Genomic DNA, 26,839 nt, shown 5'->3' with positions numbered 1-26,839 from the left:
GTATGACACAATAAAATAAATAAATAAAAATATAAATCTTAGCACACACGAATTAAGATGCATCACTATAGTGTGAGTGTCCTTGTTATTTCATTATATTATATATCCAATATCTCTCGTCCTTTATTAATATGAAATTTTAGACTCTACTTTACTCAACATCCTTCTAATTTCAACATGATCAGATCTAATACTAATTATAATAGAAATTCACTAGTAACTTGTACTAATATATATTGTTCACTAGATGTTGGGTGAAACTATGTGTGGTCAAGGATGGTTAACTGAACATTCTTTGTCGAAAAATTATACTGTATATAGGATAAATTTCTTACTTGTTGTTAATAAAAAAAAATAGATTTTGAATACTTTTGCATAATAAATTGGCAATTCTTATTGAATTTTCTGGTTTCGACTTTAAAATGAGTTATTAAAGTTAACTAACATTTGTTTGGTATATCAGGACATTTCTCTTGATTTTGTTAATAAGAAATTTAGATAGGATGTTAACAACAAAATCGGCTAATTAAGAAGTTAGACTTATTAGATGTACCACGTGTACACAAATATTAAATAAAGTTCAAACCAAACTACTAGTGTAAGGTTAATCTATTAAGAAAGAAGACCGATTCCGCGTCTTCCATGTCGGCCTTTGGAACTCTTAAGATAACCGCCGACAGACAAAAAGGAGCTCCAACACCGCCGGCTGCTCTTTCACAGTTTCTTATCCTCAGAATTATTATTATAAACATAAACTAAAGTACCCCATATCTTTGTTTTCTCATTTCACACCATTTTTTTCTTCACTTCACACTTAGTCTCAATCAAATCAAATCAAAACAGGAACCGCCTTAGCTTTATTATCTTCTTGACTTCACTACTCCACTTGTCCCCAAAAATATACTCTACTATATATATATATATATATCAAACTAAGAAAAAGTTAACGAAAAGTATATACTTCATACAATAAAGAAGAGTATATATTGGAGCTGTAGTTTCTTTCATAAGCTGACCGACTCTTTATTTGGCGGCGCTTATTTGATTTATTACTTCAAAAGAAAAGTTCTTTTTGTTTTCTCTTTTTATAATCTTCAACTCCCTACTTGTGTGTGTTGTCTAAATGTCTATATATATATAACGGTCTGTTTAAGAAACTTGCATTGGTACTAGTTTGTTCTTGTCAACCTTGTTGAAAAGTATATATTGTAAACTTTTGCGTTTCTGTATTGGAGGTTTTGGTTGAGTTTTCTTTTTGATTATTGCATGTGTATCTACAAGGTGGCGAATTCAAGAGACAAAATATCTAACAGGAGAAGACATGAAGATTGGGATAGAGATGATAATTATAATGTGTTGGAATCGATGTTTTCGGGTAATATTAATAGAGAAGAGGAGATGTCTGTCATGGTTTCTGCACTAACCCATGTTGTTGCTGGTGAAGATAGATTGAATCACCAAATCTTGACTGATGAAAATGGTGCAGCTGAGAATAATCTTGGTTCAGGTTTCTCTGCAGTTTCTTGGGGTGTTGGAGAGAAAAGAGGACGTAATGAAGAGCAAAGTGGCCATCATTTCTTACATTTTGGAAGTTCTGATATTAGATCATCAGGTATTTTTCCTTTCTCTTCTTTTTTATATTAATAGTTTGGATTTTCTTTTATTTTATGTTTGTGTTCAAGCGTCTGAAACATAAGACCCAATGTGGTTTCATCCTTGTCCGAACTCGTACACAGCAGGAGCGTAGTGCACCATACTACATGTCCCTTTTTTTAATGTTGTGTTCTTACTTAATTAAGTAAATAAAAGTATGTTTTTTCTTAACTTTTAGTTGATATAGATTACACATTGACATAGATACTAGAGTGGTCGAAAGTTCTCAAATTAAAACTTAGACGTATTTAGATGAGATTGACACACAAATCTATAGTTCATACTAATTAAAAGCTAAATGTAGAATATGAGAACATAAATGAATTAAGAAATTGCTTGATCTTCTCTATATGACGTATTCTGCAGTAGTTTTATTGATGTAGATGCCTTTGTTTTTTGTTTTGATTCTTGTCATTATCTTCATCAAAAATTGCATTTGAAACTGACAATATATAGTATCAAGTATGTGACTATTCACTATATTGATTTTTAGTACAGTATTAATGAAAGGTACTACAATATTGTTAGGTGAATGTGTACAGGTTGTACACATGTTTTCTCTGCATATCTTTTACACACTATTTTGGTCAAATCTTTGTCCTTAATTCCACATATAATAATGGCTCGTACAAATCTTACAACTCAGTCTCTTTCATAATTTGGCATATGGATTTTGAGGTACACATATATAACTAGTTCAATTTAATATATGAGTTGTTATTTCTTTTAGTTTATCATTTAGATGGCATGTATGTGACCTGATATCTACATTTATGTGTAGATATCATATATATTTGTAGATATATATCATTTGGGTGACCTAATAGTGTAAAAAATTCTTTGCGGATAGTATATATAACTTAAACTCTTTATGGTATATAGGTGGCGAAGGTACAAGCATTAGGACAATTACCAGCAGCACACCAACAACAGAAGCAACATTTATATACACTTCCACAAATGATAATCAGAACAGTAGCAGTGATCAATCTAGTGGAGGAGATAATAATAATAATAATAATAATAATAATAATAGTCAACCAAAAAGAAGATACAGAGGAGTTAGACAAAGGCCATGGGGTAAATGGGCAGCTGAAATAAGAGATCCATATAAAGCAACAAGAGTTTGGCTTGGAACTTTTGATACAGCTGAAGCAGCTGCTAGAGCTTATGATGAAGCTGCTCTTAAATTCAGAGGTAGCAAAGCCAAACTCAATTTCCCAGAAAATGTTAAACTCTTGCCATCTCCAGTATTATCTGATTCTCCAAATACACTTTATTCCGTTTCTTCATCGCCCGATCCAATAGTTCATACTTCTCTGTATCGTCCCAATTTTATTGGATATCCCCTAAGGGACGATGAGCCAATACTTCACACTTCTCAGTATCGTTCCAATTTTATTGAACGTCCCCGAACGGACGAGCCAATACTTCACACTACTCATCATCAAGCTTTGAATAGTAGTAGTACTGATTTAAATGCTCAAATTTTTACCAATGATGATGAGTTTCTTAGGCTGCATGTGCCTTATTTTCCGAATATGTTTTTATCTCCTGTTCAGCCAGATGCTAGTCAGAGCGAACTCGTAACTGAAACTCTAGCTCCGCCCCCGAGTCAGAATAGTGGGAGCTCTGACTCGGGAGCGATTTTCAAACTGCTGCTTCTAATTGGTCAAATTCAGCTTATGATCACCCTTCTTCTTCTTCTGGATAATATTATGTATTGTACTTGAATATTTCATCTTCTTAGAAGATTTGACTAGCTAGCTAGCTAGTACATTAATTATATCCATCACACGAGGTGATTTTTTTTAATGTATTAGTGAACAAGAATTGGCCAGCATTGTCAAAATTCATAGGAGTACGTGGATTAAGGTCTTCTTTTCTTTTTTGTTAGTTTTGGTGATATATTGTTTTGTTAGAAGTACATCAATAATGTACGTAATAATCCTCGAAACAAAATCCACGTATCCTTTTTGTTTGTGATGCCAAATTATAGTACAATTGTGATATTATATTCATGCATAATATGATCGTGAATAATTATATTGTCAAATTTTTTATTCTAGTAACTAGTAAGTACTGCTTTCAACAAGTATACACGTGGAAAAAAAACTGGGCACTAGCGCGGTTATTCATACCTTAACGGCACGTTTGTCCGTTAAGGTATAGCGCGGCAAATAACCGTGCTATACATAAAAGTTGAGCCCACCAATAATTTTTCTGGACTTAACGGACACACCATAATTCATAGGGGTATAGCGCGCATATTTAAGACGTTATACATCAAATAATTATACCCCCGGATTGATTTTTTCCTTATTTAAAAAGTTTCAGGATTTTGTAAAAATCCATTCAAGATCCTTCAAGTCTTCCGAAATATTTGTTTGTTAAGTTATTTTGCACTTTTTCATAATGTCTGAAGAGCGAAGAATTAGAGTTTCATTATATTGGGGGTGGTGGTTGTGGTAGAGAATAACTCAGTACGCTATAGTTGTTCTCCACAGTGTCATGTTAAGTTGCCACATTACAATGGAGTACGATACATTGGTATCGTTGTTATGTAAAAAAAAATGAGTGTGATCAAACGTTCGGTGAATATTAAAGTAACCGGAAGATATCTGTATTATGTTACTCCGCAAGGGGTTGCTTGTTATGCTGAGTTTAACATCGAAAACGATGAAACTCTAATAGATTTTTTGAGGACTCCAGAAGAACCTCCACGTCCTGAAGCGTGAAGGTAGCCTCGCCAATGGGTAAATGAAATGTGTGCGTCTCCGGTTGCCACCGCTTTATCATAGCCGTGATCAACGACCAGTCCAACTGCAACCGGCCGATCTCTATGATCTTATAGAAACCCGCATCCTGAAGGCGTCTAACTATACGGGGATGGAGTGGGTGGGCTTTAAGAAAGTCCCACATATCGTCTACCCGTCTAGCACGGAATGTCTTGGCCAAACACTGCCCCTCCCATATGTACGAAGACCTATGCTCGGCGTGTAGCAACAGTAGCTCTAGCGATGCAGGTTCGGAATGCACAGGCGAAACCTCCATGACGACTACTGTAAATTAAACAATATTAATTAAAGTATTTTTCTTTTTCATTGCTTAACATCTTTAAATATATTACAATATCTTTAATATTAAAATTTATTCGATATTTTTACTATATTGTTAATTAGGTTGATACATTTTCTATATTATAATTTTATATTTTATATGTTAGTTTATTATTTTATATGTTACTTTATTATTTTATATGTTTGTTTATTATTTAATATGTTTGTGTCTTATTTTATATGTTAGTTTATTATTTTATATGTTTATTTGTTACTCACCTATTTTTGACTATAATAAAATTAAATAATTAGTTTTCATAACTATACAAGATTTAATTATTAAATATTCATATAACAATACTTAGTTTGACAAATATTGTTGTTTTCTAATGTTATTTTCTGACGTTTGTTGACTAGAATTCGAGAGAGTTTGTATTTGAACTATCAATTTTTCTCAAATATTTTTGGGTTTAACAGATAATTAAATGATTGATTTCAATAACTACAAAGATACTACGCTAAAGAGCATTACATTTTACTACGCTAAAAGGCACTACATTACAAATACGAGCACTACACTAAAATTACGGGCATAACATACCACTATAGGGAACTAAAGTCACATATTCATATATGTACAACAATAACATCTAAATAAGATTAATTATTCCTAAAATAATAATTTATCTATTTTATTAATCTTTTAGCAAATAACTAATCTAAATCGGATAAAATAATAAATTAATTTAATCACAAAATAATCACGAAAAAATATATAACAAAGTAAAAATTAACTAATTAATATTTGTTTAACAACTAATAACAATTTCTCTATTTTACTAATTTTTTTATCACACTAATAATATAATCCGGATAAAAAATAACAAATTAATTAAATCGCAAAACAATCACGAAATAACATAGAACACAGTAAAAATAACTAATAGGCATTTTTTATACATGAGTTTTAACAAAAAATAAGTCAGAATACCTCGTTTTTAATTTTTTGAAAAGTTGGAGATTTGGTGATATGGAGCCGAAACGAGCAACCCACTACGAGATAACGCCTTAGATACGATGTGGGATCGAGAATCTACACTTTTGTGGGACCGGTGGGCTCCAACTGAGTTTTTTTCCCGTTAAAAATGGGGAGGGGGGGCGCTGGTTTTTTGGGTTTTTTAATGGGGGGAGGGTTCTGGTTTTGGTGGTGGGGAAGGAGAAGGGCCCATTTATTTATGTAGGTATAGCACCCTTATTTACTGCACTATACTATAGCGTGGTAGATAAGGGCGATATACCTTCCCGCCCATTTAAGTTCAAATAAAGTGCGGTATTTCATCGTGTATACCTTAACGGCAAAGAACCACACTTTGTTTCCGGACTCCATCATATATACTCACCCCGAAAGCTTGCCAGCTTAGAAGCTAATTCCTCTTGACATGTCCTCCGTCATAGGCATTATATACAACCCCCAGGACTCAACTGCAATTCTCTAAAGTTGTAATTGTACTATATCAGTTTGAATCTGACATTATATACGTATATTCGTTATTGTCCAAGCTTAGGACACGTACTTTTGGTCCAACCGATTTCATGGATTAATTTGTTCATTTGTTACCCAACGTTGAGCCTAAACATCGCGTACTATGTGAATTATTTGAGCTCTATCTCATACGTTATTAGATTTTTTTTTTCCGTCCTTTTTTAACTGAAATTGGCTCAAGAGTTATAATATCTAAAAGTACATAAATATCAAATTTGAGTTTGTACATATAAATTTTATCTGGAGCAAGAGTTATAATTTAACTGCCTTTTGATAACATTCTGTGAACCTTAAAGTTTGTAAAAGTCTCAGATTTGAATATCCTGATAACAAGATTTGAGTAATTCTTAACCAGATTTAAGATTTAGAAGTATTCGTCATACGAATGTGGTACCAGATCCAATAACGATGTCATTTTATTCATTGACTGATTGTAGGACTCATTATTTCCAGTTACAAGCACATGCCCAAGTCAACTAAATACCAATTAATAACATTTTAGAAGTATGTAGAAGAATGAAAATGTCAACCAAAATCCAAATCATATATAAAAATCATCATACAACTTCCAGTCTTCCAGAACTTCAAGAACCTTTCCCCTGAAGTTTATTCAATTTCAATTTTGGAGTATTAGTAGGGCCATAGCACCAGAGATTCTATTAGTGGGGTCAACAACTTAATTATTAGAATAAAATTATCTGCAGTAGGATAACTTCTTAAAAGGCTAACCTAAATAGCCGTACACTCAATCATTTAACATAAAAATAGACGACAAACATACAATGTGTATGATAGTATTATTCAATTTATAATTTATGCATACCGACTAAAAAAGTAAATAGTAATCCGGATCGCTCTTATGTTAATTCTTATCAAGAATAATAAACTAAATGCTCTTATATATTATTAGACAAGTTTAGGGATAACCATTGTAATATTTCATCGACAAATACGATAATATTTAAGCAATACAATCTTTGGGTTTCCCAAATGAGTGTTTACATTCTTGAATTCTACCAAGATAATGTTAAGTTTATGTCATCTAAAATTCAAATTATTACAGACGAAGAATTCTTTGATGGTGGGTGGTGTGCATTTCAAATTCAGACAATGTCAAATTAGGTATCACATTAATTAAAAGAAGAATTAACTCAAGTAGCCGTTCACCCAACTATTTAAACTAAAAATAGTCAAGGGAGGTATAATATATGCATAATTTATGTATTATATGTATATAGATAATGAATGTATAATCTATGTATATGGCTAAATAAACAATGAATACGGTCGGTTATTTGCTCATTTATTTTCTTTTGAGAAGTGACGAAAATAGAAATGTAACTTGATGGGCGTGAGGCTTTCATAAAATTAAAACAGCTAAATATGGTTGCAAGAGCAAAATGTGCGTCTCAATTTCAAATAAATTGAGATCAGCTAGATAAATAATCACTAATATGTTTCCATTTTTGCGATGAATGTACTTTGGCTTTGTTTTTACCATTACTCTCTTTATTCGGAAAATGTAAGGTAAATATCAATCTAGAAATTGAAATGTAGAGAAAACGATATCGACCTAACAGTTTAACCTCGACTACGTTAAAAAATAATGTGAACAAATATAGATTTACTGGTATAAATTTATATTTTCCTATCCCCTTTCGTTACCGGCATTTATAACGTCAGCGTATATAATTTTAAAAAAACCATGCTGGAAGAGCTAATCACAAATTGAATTTGTCATTTAGCTGGACACCATAGAGAAATTAAAAATAAATAAAAGCCATAGCATAATTGATTCTCGCTCTTTATGCGCACTTCTAGCTCGACTATGATTAATTAATGTAAACTTTTACCTCAACTTTTTCCTTCACATATCACTTAATCATAATTTACTAAATGAATTGGTCTAAATATCGTGGATAAGTTTCTATCGTTAGTCACATGTGTCCCTTTTTACGCCTTCTATTTTTCATTTCAGATTATTTGAATAAGAAAACAACCTCAGGAAGCAGGATGCAGTTATCTATTCCAAACACACGCAAAAAAACTCCTTCCCCTGCCACTATGCCAAGGCAAGGATATAGTCTTAAGACTCTTTTTACGCATCCCTTACCATCATCTCAAGTTCTAAAAGCGGATTCCAAAACAAGGAGGCACACCATTAAAATCACACCCAGGGAAAGCAGCATTTTCAAATAAAACCATGGCTCTCTTTCTCCGGTCCTCTGAATGTGATAAATAACAGAGTAAATAAACATTAAAGAACTTGAGATCTTTTAGCATCAAACCTGAATTTTGTTGATCTCAATGAATAAATCATGCAGAGAAAACATTGCTAAAGATACAAAAGGGTAAATGGGGGAAGAAAGTCGAAGCCCTGACACCGAGAAAAGCAAGCAGGCAGATCATGATAGCAGGGAGCAAGGTTGATTGCAAGTTTTTGTTCCTGCTGCTAGTCCTTAAAATAGAGCAACCCAGACTGCAAAAGGATTTCAATTTTGTCACATAATCAACTTCCTTACCCCGAATTGCTATAATTGATGTGAGGCTCTACCTGTAGAGTCTGATTAGTCTTTCAAGCCTTTAATGCAGCTTTGTGTACCATTGTTTCTTTGTGGATTTGGTGGCAACTCTTCTCTACAAGGTCAAGCAGCTTCTCCAAATTAAAAGCCCATGAATTCAAGATGTCATTGCTGTCTTTTGCCGGTTGGAAACAGACTACACCCATAGGTCTGTCAATCTTAGCAACCAATGCTTTTGATACAACCATTTCAGATAGATGCTTCTCGGTTTCCTGAGATAAAAAAAGAAAGAACACGAGGGTCACCAGAAGAATTTATGCTAAGAGAGGTATATAAGTTTCTGTGAACGGCTGCAGTGTCTAGACAGGCTATGCTCAGTAGTCAGTAACAATGAAGAGAAAATAGAACGCGGGCACCCAGAGATTGGTTCAGTTCCATCATTTGAAAGTTAACACCACAGAAGGTAAAATATGAAATAATAAAATATTGGAAACATCTAGCAGCTCACCAGTGATCAATGTTAACAGAATTTTATTTTATACTCACACAGAGAATCACCTTTACTATTTTAACACAAAAATGTAGCACAAATTTCCCTCCATCAGAGCGCTACAACAGTGATCTAAACTATCACGAACAGGTTCTGAATTAACAAAGCCAGCAGCCTATGGATTTACAAAATCAAAATTACATCGCTGTAAGGCACAGAGAGACCCAAGACTTGTAGACTCTTGGAGCCTCAGCCCTTGCACTTAGGTTAGATCACATTGGCTTTGTAATAGCAGGCACCCACATCCCACAAAAGTTGAAGTAAAACATGTAGCTGTTGTACACAACACATGAATAAAATTTGAATGAGTAGCAATAAATTAAACATGCACCTGGATACTGAGGCACAATAAATCTGCCAGTCTCTTCAAAGTTATTCTCGAGTAGTATTTTGAGACGACAAGGATGTTCTGCAAGGGAAGAGTATTTGAAAAGTGAAACATCAAATTCAAGAGCAAAGTGGAGGACTGCAGCATAGACCAAGTTGACAGGTGCCATTATAACAGAATCAACCAATAGAAACTTTAAGCCTTCGGATATTACATGCTCTATAACTCTCAGTCTGAGATCTTCGGCAGCCTTGTCACCCAAAGTGCCACCAGGCATATTCTTTTCATTTTCAAACTCATCCTTGAAAGTATTCCATAAAGCAGTCCATTGAATGACCTCCATGGTAATCAATTGCTTCAAAAGCAGCCTGAAGCAAAAACAGAAGGTTAATAAAAGCCATAACTTGACTTTTTTGTTTAGAGTTTCAATTTTGAAACGTCAGTTTCAAAAAGTATGGACTTCAAAGATCCCCAATCATTGAATCATTCTGATATGCACTGGTACCGGATCTAAAAGTTGGCCCCCAACTCCCGGTTTTTTCATTTTTTTACCCCTACTCGACGGAATAAGCTATTAACAAACACTTCTGACCATGCTTATGTGGTGGTGGCGCAGCTTATGTGGCAATAGTGCGTGCCAAACACACTGATAAGTGCATGAATATGATTTATTTAGCTAAAAAAAGTACTAAATCATTAAAAATTTACAATAAAAAGGAAGATAAAATATAAAAAAGAAAAGAAAAAGAAAACAACCCCTTCTGTCACTCCTTTCCCCCGTCTCCCCTTCTTTTCTTTTTCCCCCTTCCCCTTCTTCCTGCTTCCCTCCTTAAACCCTCTTCCACCGTGAATTCCATTCACCTGAACTCCCAAAAAGCTGACGCCTTTCTTTCTTTTTCCTATCCTCCTTTATTCCTGCCCCCCCCCCCCAACCCACCCACACACCTCCAGCTTACTCTTGTTCCTTTACCCTCCTTCTCCTCTTTATTCATGTCCCCCACCTCCGCTAACTTCAAGGAAAATGGACTCGAGGGAGCTCCGTCCACAACCACCTTTACATTGCCGAATTTGAGGCAAAATTAGGGAATATCAGAGATTTCTTTGGCAGTGCTGAAAAAGATGGGGCTTTCTACTTCTCTGAGAGTCATCAATGGTAAAATTAGATGAAGAATTGTTGATCATGACGATGAATTGTTGGTGATGGAAATGGATTTTAAAGACACGTTTGTTTTTAAAAGAATGATGAAGCACGAGGAGCTACTGTGGTTGGTAGAGGGAAGAAGGTGATGAAGGAATGAAGTGGAGAAGTGAGGTTGGTACCGGTGCGGTGGCATGGCTGATCTTTAGAATAATGAAGAAGACGGTATTTAAAGGTGGTTTTGACAGGGCGGTCAGTGGGGCGTTTTGTGTATAGATGGTAAGATGTGAATTGAAGGTGGTAAGGACGGTAGTGCTAGAGGTCTTTGGCAGTATATCTACTGATGGAACCACCACCATCTTCCACATCTCTCTTTTTACCAGATCTGTTTCGGTAAAGAGAGGACGAATGAGATGAGGGAAGATTAGGTTAAAAATATTCTGGTGGGGGAATAAGGAGCCACTGTGATGGTGAGTTGGAATATGAAGTTAGGAATGGGCTAAGAAATTTTAGTGGAAAATCAATGCAAGAAAAGAAAAAATTTTGGTGTTGATGACAGAAGAGGTGTCAAGAGGTTGTCCAGGAGGAGACGAAAATGATGGAGGGTGAAGAAGAAGAGAGTGCAAAAATCAGAAATTTTATACACTGGTTTTTACAAGTAGGACAAGCAAATTACACGTGTCAAACAATAAAAGGCCTTAGCGCATGACGTGCTATCCTTGTCAACGCAATTGAGGATCACACTCTGATGGAGGTGTTTAAAAAATGTGTCTTGACAAAGTAGGGGTGTTAAAACGTGGAAAAAGAGAGTTGGGGCCGACTATAAATTCTGATCCAAGGGCAAGGTAATTGGGTATTCTGCCTTTCAAAAAATACGGACTTCAAAGATCACCTAATCATTGAATGACTCCGATCTCCTTCAGCCTCAACATGCAAAAAGCATACTGCCTCGGTTACATTTTATGTGCATACTTTCCTCTTTGGTCTGTCCCGAGCAAAGAATGATTACCTTTTTATATTTAGAATTAAACTTCTCATGTTATCCTTAGTGGGATGATTTAAAGCCACAAGAATGTTTATGGCTCGTTTTAGACCACAAGTTTCAAAAGTCTTTATTTCTTTCTTAAAACTCTGTGCACAGTCAACCACCGTCACATAAAATGGGACGGTGGGAGTATCAAGTAAGCAAACATTGCAAAAATGCAAAATCCAGTGAGCCAAGATTCTGAATTCTATTTTTCCAACCAATGTATTACATGTGATACGATTTGACTAGGGAGGGAGTTTAACATGCTAATTTGACACTTGTACTATAAATAGTAATCAAGAAATATTAAAATAGTTGCTGAAACTTCATTAGTTTACGAAACATAGGATAAATTTGTGAATAGTTAAATAAATTCAAAATCCTGAAGTCTTTGAAGCATGCAAAGAATGAGATTGTTGATGGATGGTGGCAACATCCTCGACATGCTGAATAGAAATTGCCATACAAAATTATCCAGAAGGAGTACAATATATTTATTATCAAATAGTCCATAACCACACGAGTTGACTACGGTTGCCAAAATTTTGAGAAATCTTAACTCCACAAACCCCAATAAGCAAATGCAAAGATAATATCTCCACATAGTAATTCCTTTTTTCCTTTTTCTATAAGTAGCATCAATAAACATACTGTAAGAGAATTTTCACACGAAAACCTGAAATGAGGGATTTCTGAAAGATTCTTGTCCTCCAAAGTTGAGTTATGAAGACTTGATTGCATAGGATCATGGGGAGATAATACCAAATACCAGCAAATTTTCCTCAGAACCTGCATAAAATAACAGAGTTCAGCATGCTGGTTGATCAAGTATTATCTGCAATAAGTCATCTTCAAGATTTGGAATCTCAAATACAACTGATGAGCTCCTCTACCTACATCTATCTACCCCTACGAGTTGGAAATGCTTTTAAAATAAAAAACATGCCAGCTCCATTAAGAAAATAGCCTCTTATTAAGATTCAAGTTACCATTTACCAAAATAAAAAAAGCTATCCATCCACAGATTTTTCTCCTAATATACCAGTTTCAAATTTCTTTCCTTTTTAAAGCTGTGTTACAGTTGTTTTTACACACAAACATTGGCATAGATAGCTGTGGTGCTCCAACATGTGCTTGAAGGCCGAGAAGAAGCTAAGACCTTGATCAACAAGGGTGAACTTGCAAGTGATAAAGCTTTCTTCTTTTATTCCCACATGTAATCAAATTTCTGACAAATGAAAAGGATGCCTACCCTCTTATCTAAAAGATGATAAGGATGCCCTTCTCCCCTAAGATGAAGAGAGGCCTGACTAGCTGCATAAGACTACAACGCCAGTCTCAGCTCACAATTACCATATGATACCAAAGAAAACTAATGATATTCCTTCTCTTCTTTAACCATGCATTTCCCAGAAAAAGAGAAGGAGAGAGTATGCCTCTATGAATTTGATATATATTGGTAATTCCACAGCATCTTTACTTGACGTAGCAATTGGAATTTCATAGTGGGAAATTAATTTAATCATCCTCTCTTTTAAAGTTATGCAACAATAAGGTCTCTGTTTCAATAGATTAATAATTTCCAAACCATTTTAGTTTTGTCAAAGTTGGTATCTGACATTGGTAAATGAATTTGATGTCACTTTATTTTGAAGTTATGCAATTGCTCATTCACCAACAGTACATTTCACAGATGTACTACTTTAAGAATTCAAAACTGAATAAGCATTGGATAATACGACAAGCAACATCTCGAAATTATAATGAAGTAGAACGCGAGTATGCATGAAAAGGACCAATTACCGGTATCCACTGTGCTGGGTCTTCTTTCACAGAAGGGATCTCATATATAGCCTTATAACAACGACATATTTCAAGGTAATCGTTGCTATGTGAGTAATACCTGCACCAGAAAGAGAGCAAATGACTCACCAGTTTAAGATATTCAAATGCAAAGAACGATATCCAACTGCAACAACTTGTTCATCTAGAGCTACATCATTCAAAATTACTAAGCAGGCTCTTTTAGGCCCTAGGATTGGTGATCTGCTAAATCAGCAGTCCTGTTCCAACCTAAAATTCTCGAAGAAGTTAAGGGCACAACATCATATATATAGCATAATTATAGTTCATCCATTTTTTTCTCCAAATAACTATTACATTTGCTTGCATTACATTTCTATTTTTTACTTTTTCCCTTTTGTGCTTTCTTCCCTAAAGCCCAGCCTTTAATTGCGTTTGCGCTTAAAGTTCCAACAGGCTTTGGAGCTTTTTTGCACTTTTCGTTTTTGACTACTTTGTTCAACTTAGGTGCCTAAAATTTATAGAGTTTAGATGATCACAACCACATAATTTAATTATCATGTATTCTCAAGAAAACAGAGACACCTCTTGAAAGGAAGAGCAGAGTATAACAGAACTATAATTGACCTCCTAAAGTTTAGTCTCCTGCTCCCAGTGAAATTTTATGGATGGAAATCCATTCATCATATAAACCAAAACAGAGAGAGCAAATACGAAACTGCCTCAAACATGCAGCTATGCGGAATTTGCATCTCTCTATTTCTCAACTGTAATGAATGCACAGATGTGTATTATCTCTTTGGATGAAAATATGAACCATTCTGCTAAAATGAATTGTTACTGAGAAAATATGGATAACATTCCCTTTAGGGGTCGTTTGGTAGAGTGTATAAGAATAATGCTGAATAGGGTGTATTAGTAATGCTGGTATTAGTTATGCTTGCATTAGTTATGCTGGCATTAGTTATGCTGACATATTTCTTATCCATTGTTTGGTTTGATGTATTAAAGCATTGCACAATTTCTAAAAGAATTATTTGTTTACAAAAATACCCTCATAACCAGTCCATCACTTTTATCTTTTTAAAAGAAACATATGTTGAGGAATGTTTTTATACGAAAAAGGTTTAAAAAAAATTTATTTGATTTGTCTACCTATATTGTAGTATCGAACTGAATATTTATTTATAAAAAAAAATATGCTAAGTATTTATTTATTTACTAGGGATACAATTTTATTTCCCACTTTCTTGGATTATTTCAAACTTGCATTAATAGTATATTTTAATCAAGCATAAATTTTGAAGGACAATTTTGTCTTTAACTAAACTAATGCATGCATTAAAACCCATTGCATTGTTAATACCATGGATTCCTATGCATTAGTTATGCATAGGATAATACCAAATAGGGTGTGTATAAGTAATGCTTGCATAACTAATGCATAGGTTCAAAAAGTGTACCAAACAAGGTATTATTAATACACAAAGCTAATGCATGCATTATTTTATCTAATGCATCCTACCAAACGACCCCTTAGTCCCTTGGATAAGGGTAAAACACTAAAATTCTCATAGACAACTAAAACATATACACAACGAGGATAATCATTATTTTTATTCAGGAAGCATGTCTTATCCAAACTCAAACGTAAAGGTGAATTATGTAGAGCAACTGTCAGCAAACATTGAAAATGAGCACATAAAAAAGTTCTCTTAAACACTAATATGTCCAGTCCAGATGCTACAGAAATCACCAAAAATAAGGGCAGAAGATGCAAGCTTTAACCATGACTGCAGTTAACTATTCCAAGTTTTTCTACAGAAATAATTAATACTATATTAAAATCCTATTTGAGTTTGCATAAATGAGCTGAATGCTTGATAGCGCAAAGGGTGTAACACTATCATCAAATCTAGAGAAAACAACTTGACACAAAACCCACATTTAAAACATAATCAGATGTACCTAATCATTAATTGATAGTAGATTTGCTTCAACTCTAATAGTGATGGAATATCTGCAGCAGGCTCCTCAACCACATTTTCACCCTCCTTTGGTTTCTTCTTTTCCTTAGAGGGATCAGCTTCAAACACTTTGGGATTGATCTTTCTTGAGAGTATTTGAGCACGAACATAATCTTGACGATCTAAGCATAGACGAACCTGCAGTATTCAGCATCATACAGTTAGTCCAAAGGCATGCTCTCATTTATGTTTGAGTAGAAAGAAAAGAAAGAGTATCTATCACATACTTGTTCAAGAATGAAGGCTATCTTCTCAGTTTTTGCCATCGCCCCAAAAGTTTCAACCTGTTAGTTAAGCCATGGGCGCATTGTAAGTGAAAACCATCGAGAAAGATTTTTCTAGAAAGAAAAGGAACCCCACTGTTGCAGCTTGACATCGATTGAGCAAAGCAAAAAAGACCTAGAAGACACCAAAGCGAAAGTCACCAAATACTGACCGCAACTTCTTGCATCAAATCAGCAGCCTCGGCTATTTTTCCTTGTTCTTCGTTAATCTTGGCGAGTTTCTTAATCAAGCGAGCTCTCTCAATTTCGACATATATCTACATGCCAGATCACGGTTGCTCAGTAAGAGAGAGAAACAGATTGCAGCAATGTTTTTATGAAAATGAAAACACGCTAACCTTTCCGGCAGACACATTGTTAAGCGTCTTGATGAGCTCTATCTTAGTGTCAAGATCTGGTGTCTGGTCAATATACTGCATTGCTTGTTGGACCATGGCCTGTACAGCCTGCACAAGTACAAGAAAAACATCAAGCATGTTACTAAAGTATAAAGAGGACAAATGAACGCATAAAATCATTCATCAAAACTAGACAAAGTACTGCATTGCCCCATGTGTATATTTTTCACGGGAATGGCTCACTATGTATATACAGACCTCAATACCTAGGAATTTACAGGTTAATCCATCGTTGTTATTAAGGAGTTAGGGGACTAACCATATACCAAGAGTAATGCAGATAGAAAGCAGCATTTAATATGCAAGAAATAATAACTCTTAATATTACATACAAACAAGGGAGTGGTAGAGAAACATAATTTGAAATATAAAGACTTACATGACTACAGACGGAGAGAGGTTTCCCTTTCGGGAAAACCCCAAAAGACTTCTTAAAGCAGGAAACTTATTCTTCAAATTTTTGCTATTTTACAAAGGGGTTATATTACAAGGTTTGAAAGGTGGAAAGTGGTTTTTGTCATTGGGGAAAGAGAAGGGAATATGTTATTTTTCTTCGGTTGTTAGAACACTCAATTTATAGGCGTTTGCGGACTTCACTTCCGGACTTCATTTTGCTTGAAGAATCTTTCCTTTCTCTTATTCACGTGAAGTTTCAGAATATGTCTTGCATTATTGTGCTCGACTTACTATAGGTCTTGCATTATTGTCCTTGAGTTACTGTAGGAGATGCCTTTCCATATAAAATGTCTTCTCATTCATTTAGATGTCTTTTCATTGCATTATTGCGTTGAGCCTTTCTTTTGATTCCCAACTACTTTTCGTCTTATTCTTTGTCTTTTTCGATCTTCTTTTCTTTTTGGCTATTATGACTGGGGTCTGCTTTTATGTGTCAAGATTGTGTAAGGCTATTGAGACGAAACTCATTCCTGAATCATCATTTGGGTCTTGAGCATCTTGATAATTTAGATTATCGTCTTCTCCTGAGCTTCGTCTTGGAGATATTTCTAAACTCCATCTCTAGTGAGTAAACAACTCCATCTCTATTTCGGAGCGCGTTTTTTTAGTGAGGAGTAAGCCCCAGAGACTTTTTCAAATTAAAACAAAATTTGTTGAATAAGTCCTTCATATAATACCCAAATTCTCAAAAGTGAGTTTGGAAATTACTCAAAAGGTTTAAAAAGGAACTCAAAAGTATTAAATTTAAAAGTCAAGACTTTTTTTATTGATTGAAGCCCTAATTCATTGTCTTTCCCAATTTTTTATCTTGTCCGCTAGTCTGCTAATATCTCCCAAAAGCAACGAATATTTAATTTTTTTTACAAATACAAAGAGAACTCCATTCTCCTTCATAGCAGCAAGTTCAAAGTTCAAATTGCAGGTTAATCATCCTTTTTGTTCCTCCATATAAAAAACTTTATTCTTTTAGACTCAAGTTACTTGTACTTGTAAGTAGCGTATAATAGATTGTTTTGATTAGTTTTTTATGGGGATGGAGCTCATTTTATATATATATATATATCACATATTTATAATTTTCTTCAATTTTTATGCAATTTTACCTGTTTATAAATATTTACTGTCATTATATTATTTTATCAAATATTAAAAATTAAATACATATGGGGCTTACGCCTCATGCCTCGGGGCTTACGCCTTGCTGAAGCATATGTAAAACGCCTCGCCTTACGCCCACACCTTTTAAAACACTGCTTGTAACTTTAAAAAATCTAAATTTTGCTCTAATTTTTCTAAAATCTTTCTTTGTTTATTTTGTAAGAATTCTATTATATCTAATGTTCTTATTATTTTCTTGAGATTTTTCACTAAATTTAATTATAAAATCTACTAGAGTATTATATTGTTTGTCTTCAGTATGTAATATATGTTCTCCACTACTAAAGTTACACTTTATGACTGAATTTTCTTTTAATATTCTATATTTCTTTTCCGGATATATTCTTAAGTCTAGATATTCTAGATTCTTTAATTTATCTATCATGCTTGATTTTATCTATCCCAACGGTATCTACACTTTGTTCCTTTTTATAAATTGTATTCTATGTTCTAAGGTCTCTATATCAGTTTTTATTCCTTTTAATTCCCAATTTATGGCAAATATTGTTTCTTTACTTATAATATGTTGCACTACTGTATTTATTATTAACGATGATAATTCTTGTGTAACTAATTCTAAGATTGTTGTTAAGAGTTTTTCAACTTTCTTTAATTCTCTTCTTCTTTCTATTTCTCTATTTAAATACCAATAATTGATAGCTATTTATCTAGTCAAAGGGTGTTGCCTCATAAATGTGTATTTAATATGGTTTAAAACAAGTTGTTATCTTCTTTTAAGAGACTAGAGCTTTTATGTATCCTAATAGTCTAGATTCTAAACTTGATATTGTATATATCAGTTGGTTTAACCTCTAAGGATTCTTGTTTGTTCTACTTAGTCTAATATATTCTGGGTATAATCTATTTAATTCGTTTTTTTACTTCTTGATAGGAGTCCGTTTCTAACATATGTTATCCTAATGGGATATGTTTTATCTGTCTTTTGATAAATCTTATATAATTTCTTCCTTGTGTTATCTCGTTATTAGAATTCTGTATTTCCCAAAATGAGGTAATTCTTAAAATTTGTCGTCCAAATCAGTTTCTTGTTCTCTTTGATGATTTATCTCTATATTATTCAAATATTCTTTAAGTGTTGCTCGAAATTTTTTTGTATTTTTAATTTTTTCTAAAGTAAGATGTATTGATTAAGTTTCATATTACATAACAATAGCAGTTGTTTACTCACTAGAGATGGAGTAATATTTTTTGAAAACATTACTCATACACTAGTACAAACAATAAAAACTAAAAAATTTCTTTGTCTTTTTCGATCTTCTTTTCTTTTTGGCTATTATGACTGGAGTCTGCTTTTATGTGTTAAGATTGTGTAATGCTATTTAGTCGAAACTCATTCCTGAATCATCATTTGGGTTTTGAGCATCTTGATAATTTGGATTATTGTCTTCTCCTGAGCTTTGTCTCAGAGATATTTCTAGACTGGGATTCGTAAATGTAGAATCATATCTATTAGTTGACAATAATTTTTAACCTACTTAACTGGTCTGTGAAATCCTTTAATATGTTCAAATGTTAAGTTATAGATTGATATAGTATCAATGAAGTTCAACCATCTTCTTCTACTGCTATTCTTTTCATTTATTTTTTGGTGGAACTTAACTATAGCTTCACAATCAGTTATAATTAAAATTTCTGGTTTATTTAATATATAGTCTGAAACTATATAGTCCATAGATTACAGCTAATATTTCCACATCTATACTGCTCATATTCCCTTTTTCTTTATATTTACCGCTTGGTAAGCAAATATTTTTTCTTCACTCTTATCACTATATTTATTGGGTTTGGCTTTTAGAACTGCTCTCCATCCTTCAAAATTTCCATATGTTTCTATAATTAAATAGTCTGTTTCTAATGGCAAGTTTAAATCAGGAATATTTTTTATTTTGTCTTTAATTTTTTGTACTAGTTTAATATCTATTAAAGTGTTTTTGTCCCATAGAACTTGTCTTAGCGTATAAAGGTCCAACTATTTTGCCTACATCTTTTATGAAATTTCTTGCATAATTTACTATTCCTAAAAACCTTTGTAATTCTTTAATATTATCTAGTTTGTCTGGCATTTCTAAGGCTTTCTTAGCTATATGGGGTTGTAATTTAATTTTTCCATTTCCTAAAAGTACTCCTAAGAAATTTGTATAATTTTTACATAATTCCATCTTTTTACTAATTATTATTCCGTTATCCACGAATAGTCTGAAAACTGTTTGTAGGCGTCCTAAATGTTCTTTAATATCTTTACTAAATACTAATATGTCATCTACATATACAAAACAAATCTTTATATTCTCCAAATATACTGTCCATTTTTCTTTGAAAAATAGGTGGAGCTGTTTTTAATCCAAATGGCATTACTAACCACCCAAAATGTCCTTCCGGGCAAGTAAATGTTGTCCATTCTATACTCTTTCATGCATTTTTACTTGCCAATATCTTCTTTCCTTGTATTCTATTTATTAACTCTGTTTTATCATGTAACTTATATCCATCTATTTTAGTATTATCACTAAGCCCCCAAGATTGAAGATAAGGGAAAGGGCGTCCAAGCTTCACCCTCGGACATATATTTTCAGACAATGTTAGGTAATTTTCAATTTAAGCCACAAGCCTTAGTAGAACAGACTAGTATGGACAAAATATGGTTTGGGAAACATAATTTAATATTTTTTCCGCCGTCAAATATGTCATTCAGAGTTCTAGCATGATGTATAATAGATAGACCACATAGATGCTTGATAGATAATTTATGAATAGCATATAATAAAAAAACACTAAATATTCTATAGCTGCTCTAAATGCTCTATGCCAATATTTTACAGACAAAAGCCAAGAAAAAAGGTTTAAATATTATGTGGTAAGACAAATGGTGTTTTTCAAACTTGGCTAGAAGTGTTAAGACTCTATAAAAGATTTAGAAAAAACTCTTTTTAAAGGTTTTAATGATTTTACTGAAGCATTAGATTATTCAAGGGGTATATTAGGACCAAATTATTATATTTCTCCAGCAGTCTGACAAAACCCAGAAAAAATCCCTCAATATAATATTCAAAAAGATACAGATAAAATAATTTTTTGTGATCATTGCTCATCAATGACTGAAGCCTTCAAGACACTAAATCAAAAGAACGAGATTTTGGTACAAGAAAAGGTAAGACTTGTGGAGCAGGTGAAAGTATTATAACACAGACTCCAAGCAGTAAAGTTTGAGTTAGCACAATCCCAAACTCAAATTCTCTCAACAAATCCAGGAGGTGAGTAATCCACAACAATTGAGTTCTCCATCTCAAAGTAAAATGGATGTGAAGGGTGTGCATTCCCCAATGAATGCAATAAAATCCACTTTATCGGATGGAGATACAGCTAGTCCAATTCAAACGGTAGCCGGTAAAGACTTATCAAATCCGTTTATGGCTGTCACTTTGCCAAAAAGTGAAGATGAAGGTTCATCAAGCCAAACAAGACGAAGACTACCTAGAACATTAGTACAAGGAGAAGTATTGAAAAAGAAAAACATAATCTCTAAAAAGAAAAAAAAATGAGAAAATCGAAGATATAGTTAAACAAACATAAGAAAAATTCTTCCAAGATAGGGAGAACGAACGCAAATATATGATCAAAAATCCCAGTCCAGAAATATCTCCAAGACAAAGCTCAGGAGAAGACGATAATCTAAATTATCAAGATTCTTAAGACCCAAATGATGATTCAGGAATGAGTTTCGACTCAATAGCCTTACACAATCTTGACACATAAAAGCAAACCCCAGTCATAATAACCAAAAAGAAAAGAAGATCAAAAAATAGAAAGAAAAGGACGAAAAGTAGTTGGGAATCAAAAGAAAGGCTCGGCACAATAATGCAATGAAAAGACATCTACAGGAATGAGAAGACATTTTATATGGAAAGGCATCTCCTACAGTAACTCAAGGACAATAATACAAGACCTACAGTAACTCGAGGATAATAATGCAAGACATATTCTGAAAACTTCACGTGAATAAGAGAAAAGAAAGATTCTTCAAGCAATATGAAGTCCGGAAGTGAAGTCCGCAAAACGCCTATAAATTGAGTGTTCTATGAAGACGGAAGACACTACAATAACCGAAGAAAAATAACATATTCCCTCTCTTTCACCAATGACAAAAACCACTTTCCACCTTTCAACCCTTGTAATATAAACCCCTTTGTAAAATAGCAAAAATTTGAAAAATAAGTTTACTGCTTTAAGAGTCTTTTGGGGTTTTCCCGAAAGGAAACCTCTCTCCCTCTGTAGTCATGTAAGTCTTTATATTTCAAATTGTGTTTCTGTACTACTCCCTAGTTTGTATATAATATCAAGAGTTATTATTTCTTGCATATTAAAAGCTTTATATCTGTAAATTAAATTCATTACTCTGTGTGTGAGTGTGTGTGTGTGTGTGTATAGGGCAAAAAGGAAGAGCACATCCAAAAAGCCACTTCAAATATGGGATGAACAGGACTCGGGAGCTTACAAGAAACTCGAGTATGATGGCCTGATTTTCCTATAACACAAGCACATCGGTGGCCAATTGCCCAAGCATTCGTAGATGTAGACACAATATGCACGTTCCCAGTCATGTTAAAAAAGGACAGTCCAGTGCACTAAGCTCACGATATGTGCGGGGTTCGGGGTAAGGACTAGACCACATTGGGTCTTATGTACATAGCCATACCTTGCATTTCAGCAAGAGGTTGTTTCCATACTTGAACTCGTGACCGCCTGGTCACATGGAGACAGCTTTTACCGTTGTGTCAAGGCTCCCTCTAATTAAACACCAAGTGCCTAGGCCTCGCATGCTATGCAATTAAATGGTTCATATACTTCCTTGCATCCTAGCCCATTGCATCTATAGGTACTTTGTGTTTCTTGTTCCGGTAAGTTGTATACAGAAGTAGTACCCAGGTAGAAATTGTTGTTCCTAAGTTCCTAAGGCAAACACATCCAAGACCAATAGACCATCCATGATCATTTATTACCGCAACTCCTACCCTCTCCAAGACAAATATTTGGGGGCACAGGAAAGATGGCTCAAAAGTTACACAAATAGAGCTATTGATCCACAATTTGGTTGCCAATATAGGATTCTATATTTGTATCTTGGTCGTAGTTGACAGATTTCATTTGTTTGGTTCTTAATCCCAAGCTCTTCCTTTGGACCTCTCCGCTTAATGTCACTAATCAAGAACTTTGGCCCTTTGTTAACCCTCTCCAAATACCTTTCCAAGAAAGCTCAAAGTGTCTTTATCCAACCCACTTTTCAATTAAATCCTAATAATTCAATTTTGGTCATTTATCTTCCCCAACCATAAATTTGAATACTACTTCTAGAAGTCCATCAACCAAATATCACACTGAAATATAGCATGTTTAGCCAAGCTTCTAAAATCAGCTTATTTTAAGAAGTGCTTTTCTCAAAAGTACTTATCAAAAAACTGGTTTTGGTGATAAGCAGTTTGTGTTTGGCTAATTAATTTGAAAAGCCCTTTTGAGCATTAATTAGTGTTTGGCCAAGCTTTTAAAAACTGCTTCTAAGTGTATTTTTCTTAAAAGTGCTTCTCAGAAAAGTGCTTTTGGAGAGAAGCTACATTTTTCTGCTTCCCAAAAACTGCTTCTGCTTCTCCTCAAAAGCACTTTTTTGCTTCTAAAAGCTTGGCCAAACACCTCAATTTTTTTTTAAAAAGTACTTTTGACAAAAAAGCACTTTTGGCCCAAGAAAAAGCTTGTCCAAACAGGCTAATAATCATCCTAATAAAGAATCGTCATCAAGAAAATTAAAAAAAAAAAGGGAATCACAAAAGAAGCCATCTCTAAGGTAGTTCATCGGTAAAACAGGAAAAATGCTGGTGCAACATGGCAATTGCAAATGATGTAGATGTCTTTATAGGTTTTGTCAGCTCATTACATGTTTTACAATGAACATCTTGGAAGTATTTTCCTTACCAACACTTTTTTATTGCTAGAACACATCAATATAAAATTTACTCTTTACTTATCAAACAAGGGGCAAAATCCATCCAAAACCCTTATCTAATAGTACTAGACTACTAGTTATGATTGTGAGCAGCATTAAAGTGGATGGAAGGAAAGCTAGTTTTCCGGTATCCTTTTGGGAAAATAAATGAGGAGAGCCTTTCACCTTTTCGAAGTGGATCTCCAGCCTACCAAATTTCACTATGTTCAAGGAAGCATTCATAGACACTAACATACAGATGACCTTTTAAATCAAGCGAACTAAAATGTCAAGCACTACTCTGCCCTATTGCTTCTTTGATGTCCAAATAAGGGCAAGAATCTCACTTCCATTCCCTTTCTACCAAGCAAAGCATAGAGATAATCTTATCCATAGAGAAGAACATTAGTCCAATGACCTCACCTCTTCTCCTTCTCTTCACCTCCTCCTTCGCTAAACAAAGGTTACACGCTAAGTTGCAAAAACACATAAAGTTTTGACTTACACACTATGGATTCAGCATGTCCTCCATGCTCTTGTCATTAAATTTACAGCAGGATCAACGAAGAACCTAGTCAGCATATTATATCTCCGCCATATAATACATATTGCAAAAACAATTATACTCATGCACAAGGACGACATGCACAAATCAAAAAAGGTCTAAATTTGCTTATCGAAAAAAAATAACTCAAACCACTTTAGTAGTATGATCAGAAAAACAAGTGTGAGAGAAGCAAAAAAGGAAAAGTTGGAAAGTAAATCCAATTTTGGCAAGTCTAAATACTAATTTAAACTGTTTTTCTCAACTCTTGCAAACAAAGATTACTAATACATTTTCCTGTAAGTTCTAACCATTCCTAGCATCAGCATCACAGTTGGGTTCATCAAATCAACCTTGCTTATTTACTTAGTAAAGTACTACTCCATCAGTCCCAATTTAAGTGATGCACTTTCCTTCTAAGACTGCCCAAAATGAACGATACCTCCTTATAATAGAAACAATTTCACTTTAAACTTCTCATTTTACACTTAATAAGATTAATTCACAACCACAAAAATGTTTATGACTTGTTTTAGACCACAAATTTCAAATGTCTTTCATTCTTTCTTGAAATCCGTGTCCAATCAAATAGAGCCAAATAAATAGGGACTAAGGGCTTATATAGTAAGACAAAAGATCAAATCAAACTTCATTTGCGCGAAAAAGTCAAGATCTTTAGCTACAATCACATCAACAGATTACGCGCACACAAACTACCAATTTCTAAGACTTTCTACCTTTTTACTTCACAAGTTCACATAATTTAGCAAATAAAACCTTGAATTTCAAATCCAAATTCATAGACAAACAAAATAAAACAATTTTGTTTAAACAAACTTATAGAATAAACTGATAAATAAATAAATATAATGAGATAGATAAGCATGCCTGTTTCAATTGACCACGGCGCTTAGACAAGAGAACAATCTGTTCATTTAAAGTATTCCAAGCACGAGCTTCGAAGCAAAGATGAAGAATATCGGTAGCCGCTTTTCTAGTTCCGGCAACATCTCCAGCTTGCCTCATCTGCTTCTCTACGTTCAAAAGCGCTTCTATTTGGGCCTCCAATTTCCCATCACCTTCCTGTAAACGCAAAAACAAAAATTCAAATGAATAAACAGAGGAATAGATCGAAAATTAAGCACGAAATATAGAAATCTAAAGATAATCGAACATTTACCATATTGAATTTTTGAGTTTTTTGGAGTTCGATTGAGATCGATTCTGAAACCCTAGAAGAGAGAGACAGAACGAAATAGAGAGAGGAGTGTTTGAAGACTTCTAATTTTTACTTTTTGAGTCTTTTTACACTTATTTTCTGTTTTCTGTTTTTTTTTTCCTTCTTTATTCCAGTTTTCTTGTGGGAATAGTTATTCTCTGCCGAAAAGGGGCGATCTTTTAAAGAAAAAGGAACAAAGAGATTTCGTATGCTTTTGGTCCTATATTCCTAAATTTGGTGAAGTTTGGTTTGAAAATGAAAATATATTTGGATATCAGTTTTCAAAATATATTTCTCAAATTTATTTTAAAAAAATATGACTTATACTCATAAATTCTAAAAACTATCACAAATACCTAACAGTACCATTATCAATAATATTCATTATATTATCGCAAACCATAGTCCTGAACATAAATAAATTTGATACAAAATTATCATTTTTATAATGAACTACATGATACACTATTAGGTGACCGAGAAGACGAAGCAACATTGTTACAAAACAATAAATGGTGGGCTCTTTTATAAAATATAAAAGTTTGGGGCAATTTTAGAAAAATGCAATAGTGATATTTTGGATCTATGGTCAAATATGTATTTGCCAAATAAAACCTAAATTTATTTTGGTAAAATCTATGGCCAAACGGGTCCAAACATTGTAGGCCTTATGATTCTCGAAAATACACTTTCATCCTGTTACATTACTTTGCTGCGTTATTGAAAAAATATAAAAATAGTACTAGTACTAAGGGCCCGTTTTGCCATAATTTTTTTTTTTACTTTTTTTCAGATTTTTTTTTTTTTTTTTGGGAATCAGTATTTAGCAATGAAAATTTTAAATTTTAGTTGAAATTAAATTTCAAATTTTTTTTTAAAAAAAAAAAAAAACTCCAAAAGGTTATTTTTAAAAAAAAATCACTTTAAATCACTCACAAAGATTCAAAAACAATTCCAAATTGTATTCGTGTCCAAACACAACTTTAATTTTCAAACTCTTTGTGGGATTAATTATTCAATGCGGAATAGAATAGTACTCTATTATAAAATTAATTAATCACGAATTTGCTAATTTTCTATGTAAAAATTCAACCAAATGTTGGATAAAATAATTCCACATCTAATCTATGTATGGAGT

At 33.5% G+C, this 26,839-nt stretch overlaps 2 protein-coding genes across 2 annotated transcripts; one reads left to right on the top strand and one right to left on the bottom strand.

Moving 5' to 3' along the window:
• Nucleotides 1-942: 942 nt before the first annotated feature.
• On the top strand, nt 943-3,468 carry LOC107829205 (ethylene-responsive transcription factor ABR1-like). The gene is made up of 2 exons (XM_016656671.2): nt 943-1,612; nt 2,536-3,468. The coding sequence occupies exons 1-2, from the start codon at nt 1,267-1,269 to the stop codon at nt 3,384-3,386; spliced, it is 1,197 nt and encodes a 398-aa protein (XP_016512157.1). The 5' UTR covers nt 943-1,266; the 3' UTR covers nt 3,387-3,468.
• Nucleotides 3,469-8,443: 4,975 nt separating this feature from the next.
• On the bottom strand, nt 8,444-25,853 carry LOC107829204 (26S proteasome non-ATPase regulatory subunit 12 homolog A-like). Its single transcript, XM_016656670.2, has 12 exons — nt 25,663-25,853; nt 25,371-25,565; nt 16,273-16,380; nt 16,087-16,191; nt 15,878-15,934; nt 15,592-15,788; nt 13,624-13,723; nt 12,497-12,609; nt 9,870-10,023; nt 9,659-9,736; nt 8,810-9,049; nt 8,444-8,734 (listed from the first exon to the last, which is right to left on the bottom strand). The coding sequence occupies exons 1-11, from the start codon at nt 25,663-25,665 to the stop codon at nt 8,831-8,833; spliced, it is 1,329 nt and encodes a 442-aa protein (XP_016512156.2). The 5' UTR covers nt 25,666-25,853; the 3' UTR covers nt 8,444-8,734; nt 8,810-8,830.
• Nucleotides 25,854-26,839: the final 986 nt, after the last annotated feature.

This window comes from Nicotiana tabacum, chromosome 13, assembly GCF_000715075.1.
Source record: "Nicotiana tabacum cultivar K326 chromosome 13, ASM71507v2, whole genome shotgun sequence".
Lineage (NCBI taxonomy): Eukaryota > Viridiplantae > Streptophyta > Magnoliopsida > Solanales > Solanaceae > Nicotiana > Nicotiana tabacum.
The sequence above is the reverse complement of the archived record's forward strand: the minus strand, read 5'-3'. Positions and strand labels throughout refer to the sequence as shown.

Coding starts and splice junctions, on each gene's coding strand:
- LOC107829204 (XM_016656670.2), bottom strand. Junction 16,381..25,370: donor GCCGTGGTCAATTGAAACAG/GCATGCTTATCT, acceptor GTACTTGTGCAG/GCTGTACAGGCCATGGTCCA. Junction 16,192..16,272: donor ACAATGTGTCTGCCGGAAAG/GTTAGCGTGTTT, acceptor TCTGGCATGTAG/ATATATGTCGAAATTGAGAG.
- LOC107829205 (XM_016656671.2), top strand. CDS start 1,267: ATGTGTATCTACAAGGTGGCGAATTCAAGAGACAAAATATCTAACAGG. Junction 1,613..2,535: donor TTCTGATATTAGATCATCAG/GTATTTTTCCTT, acceptor TATGGTATATAG/GTGGCGAAGGTACAAGCATT.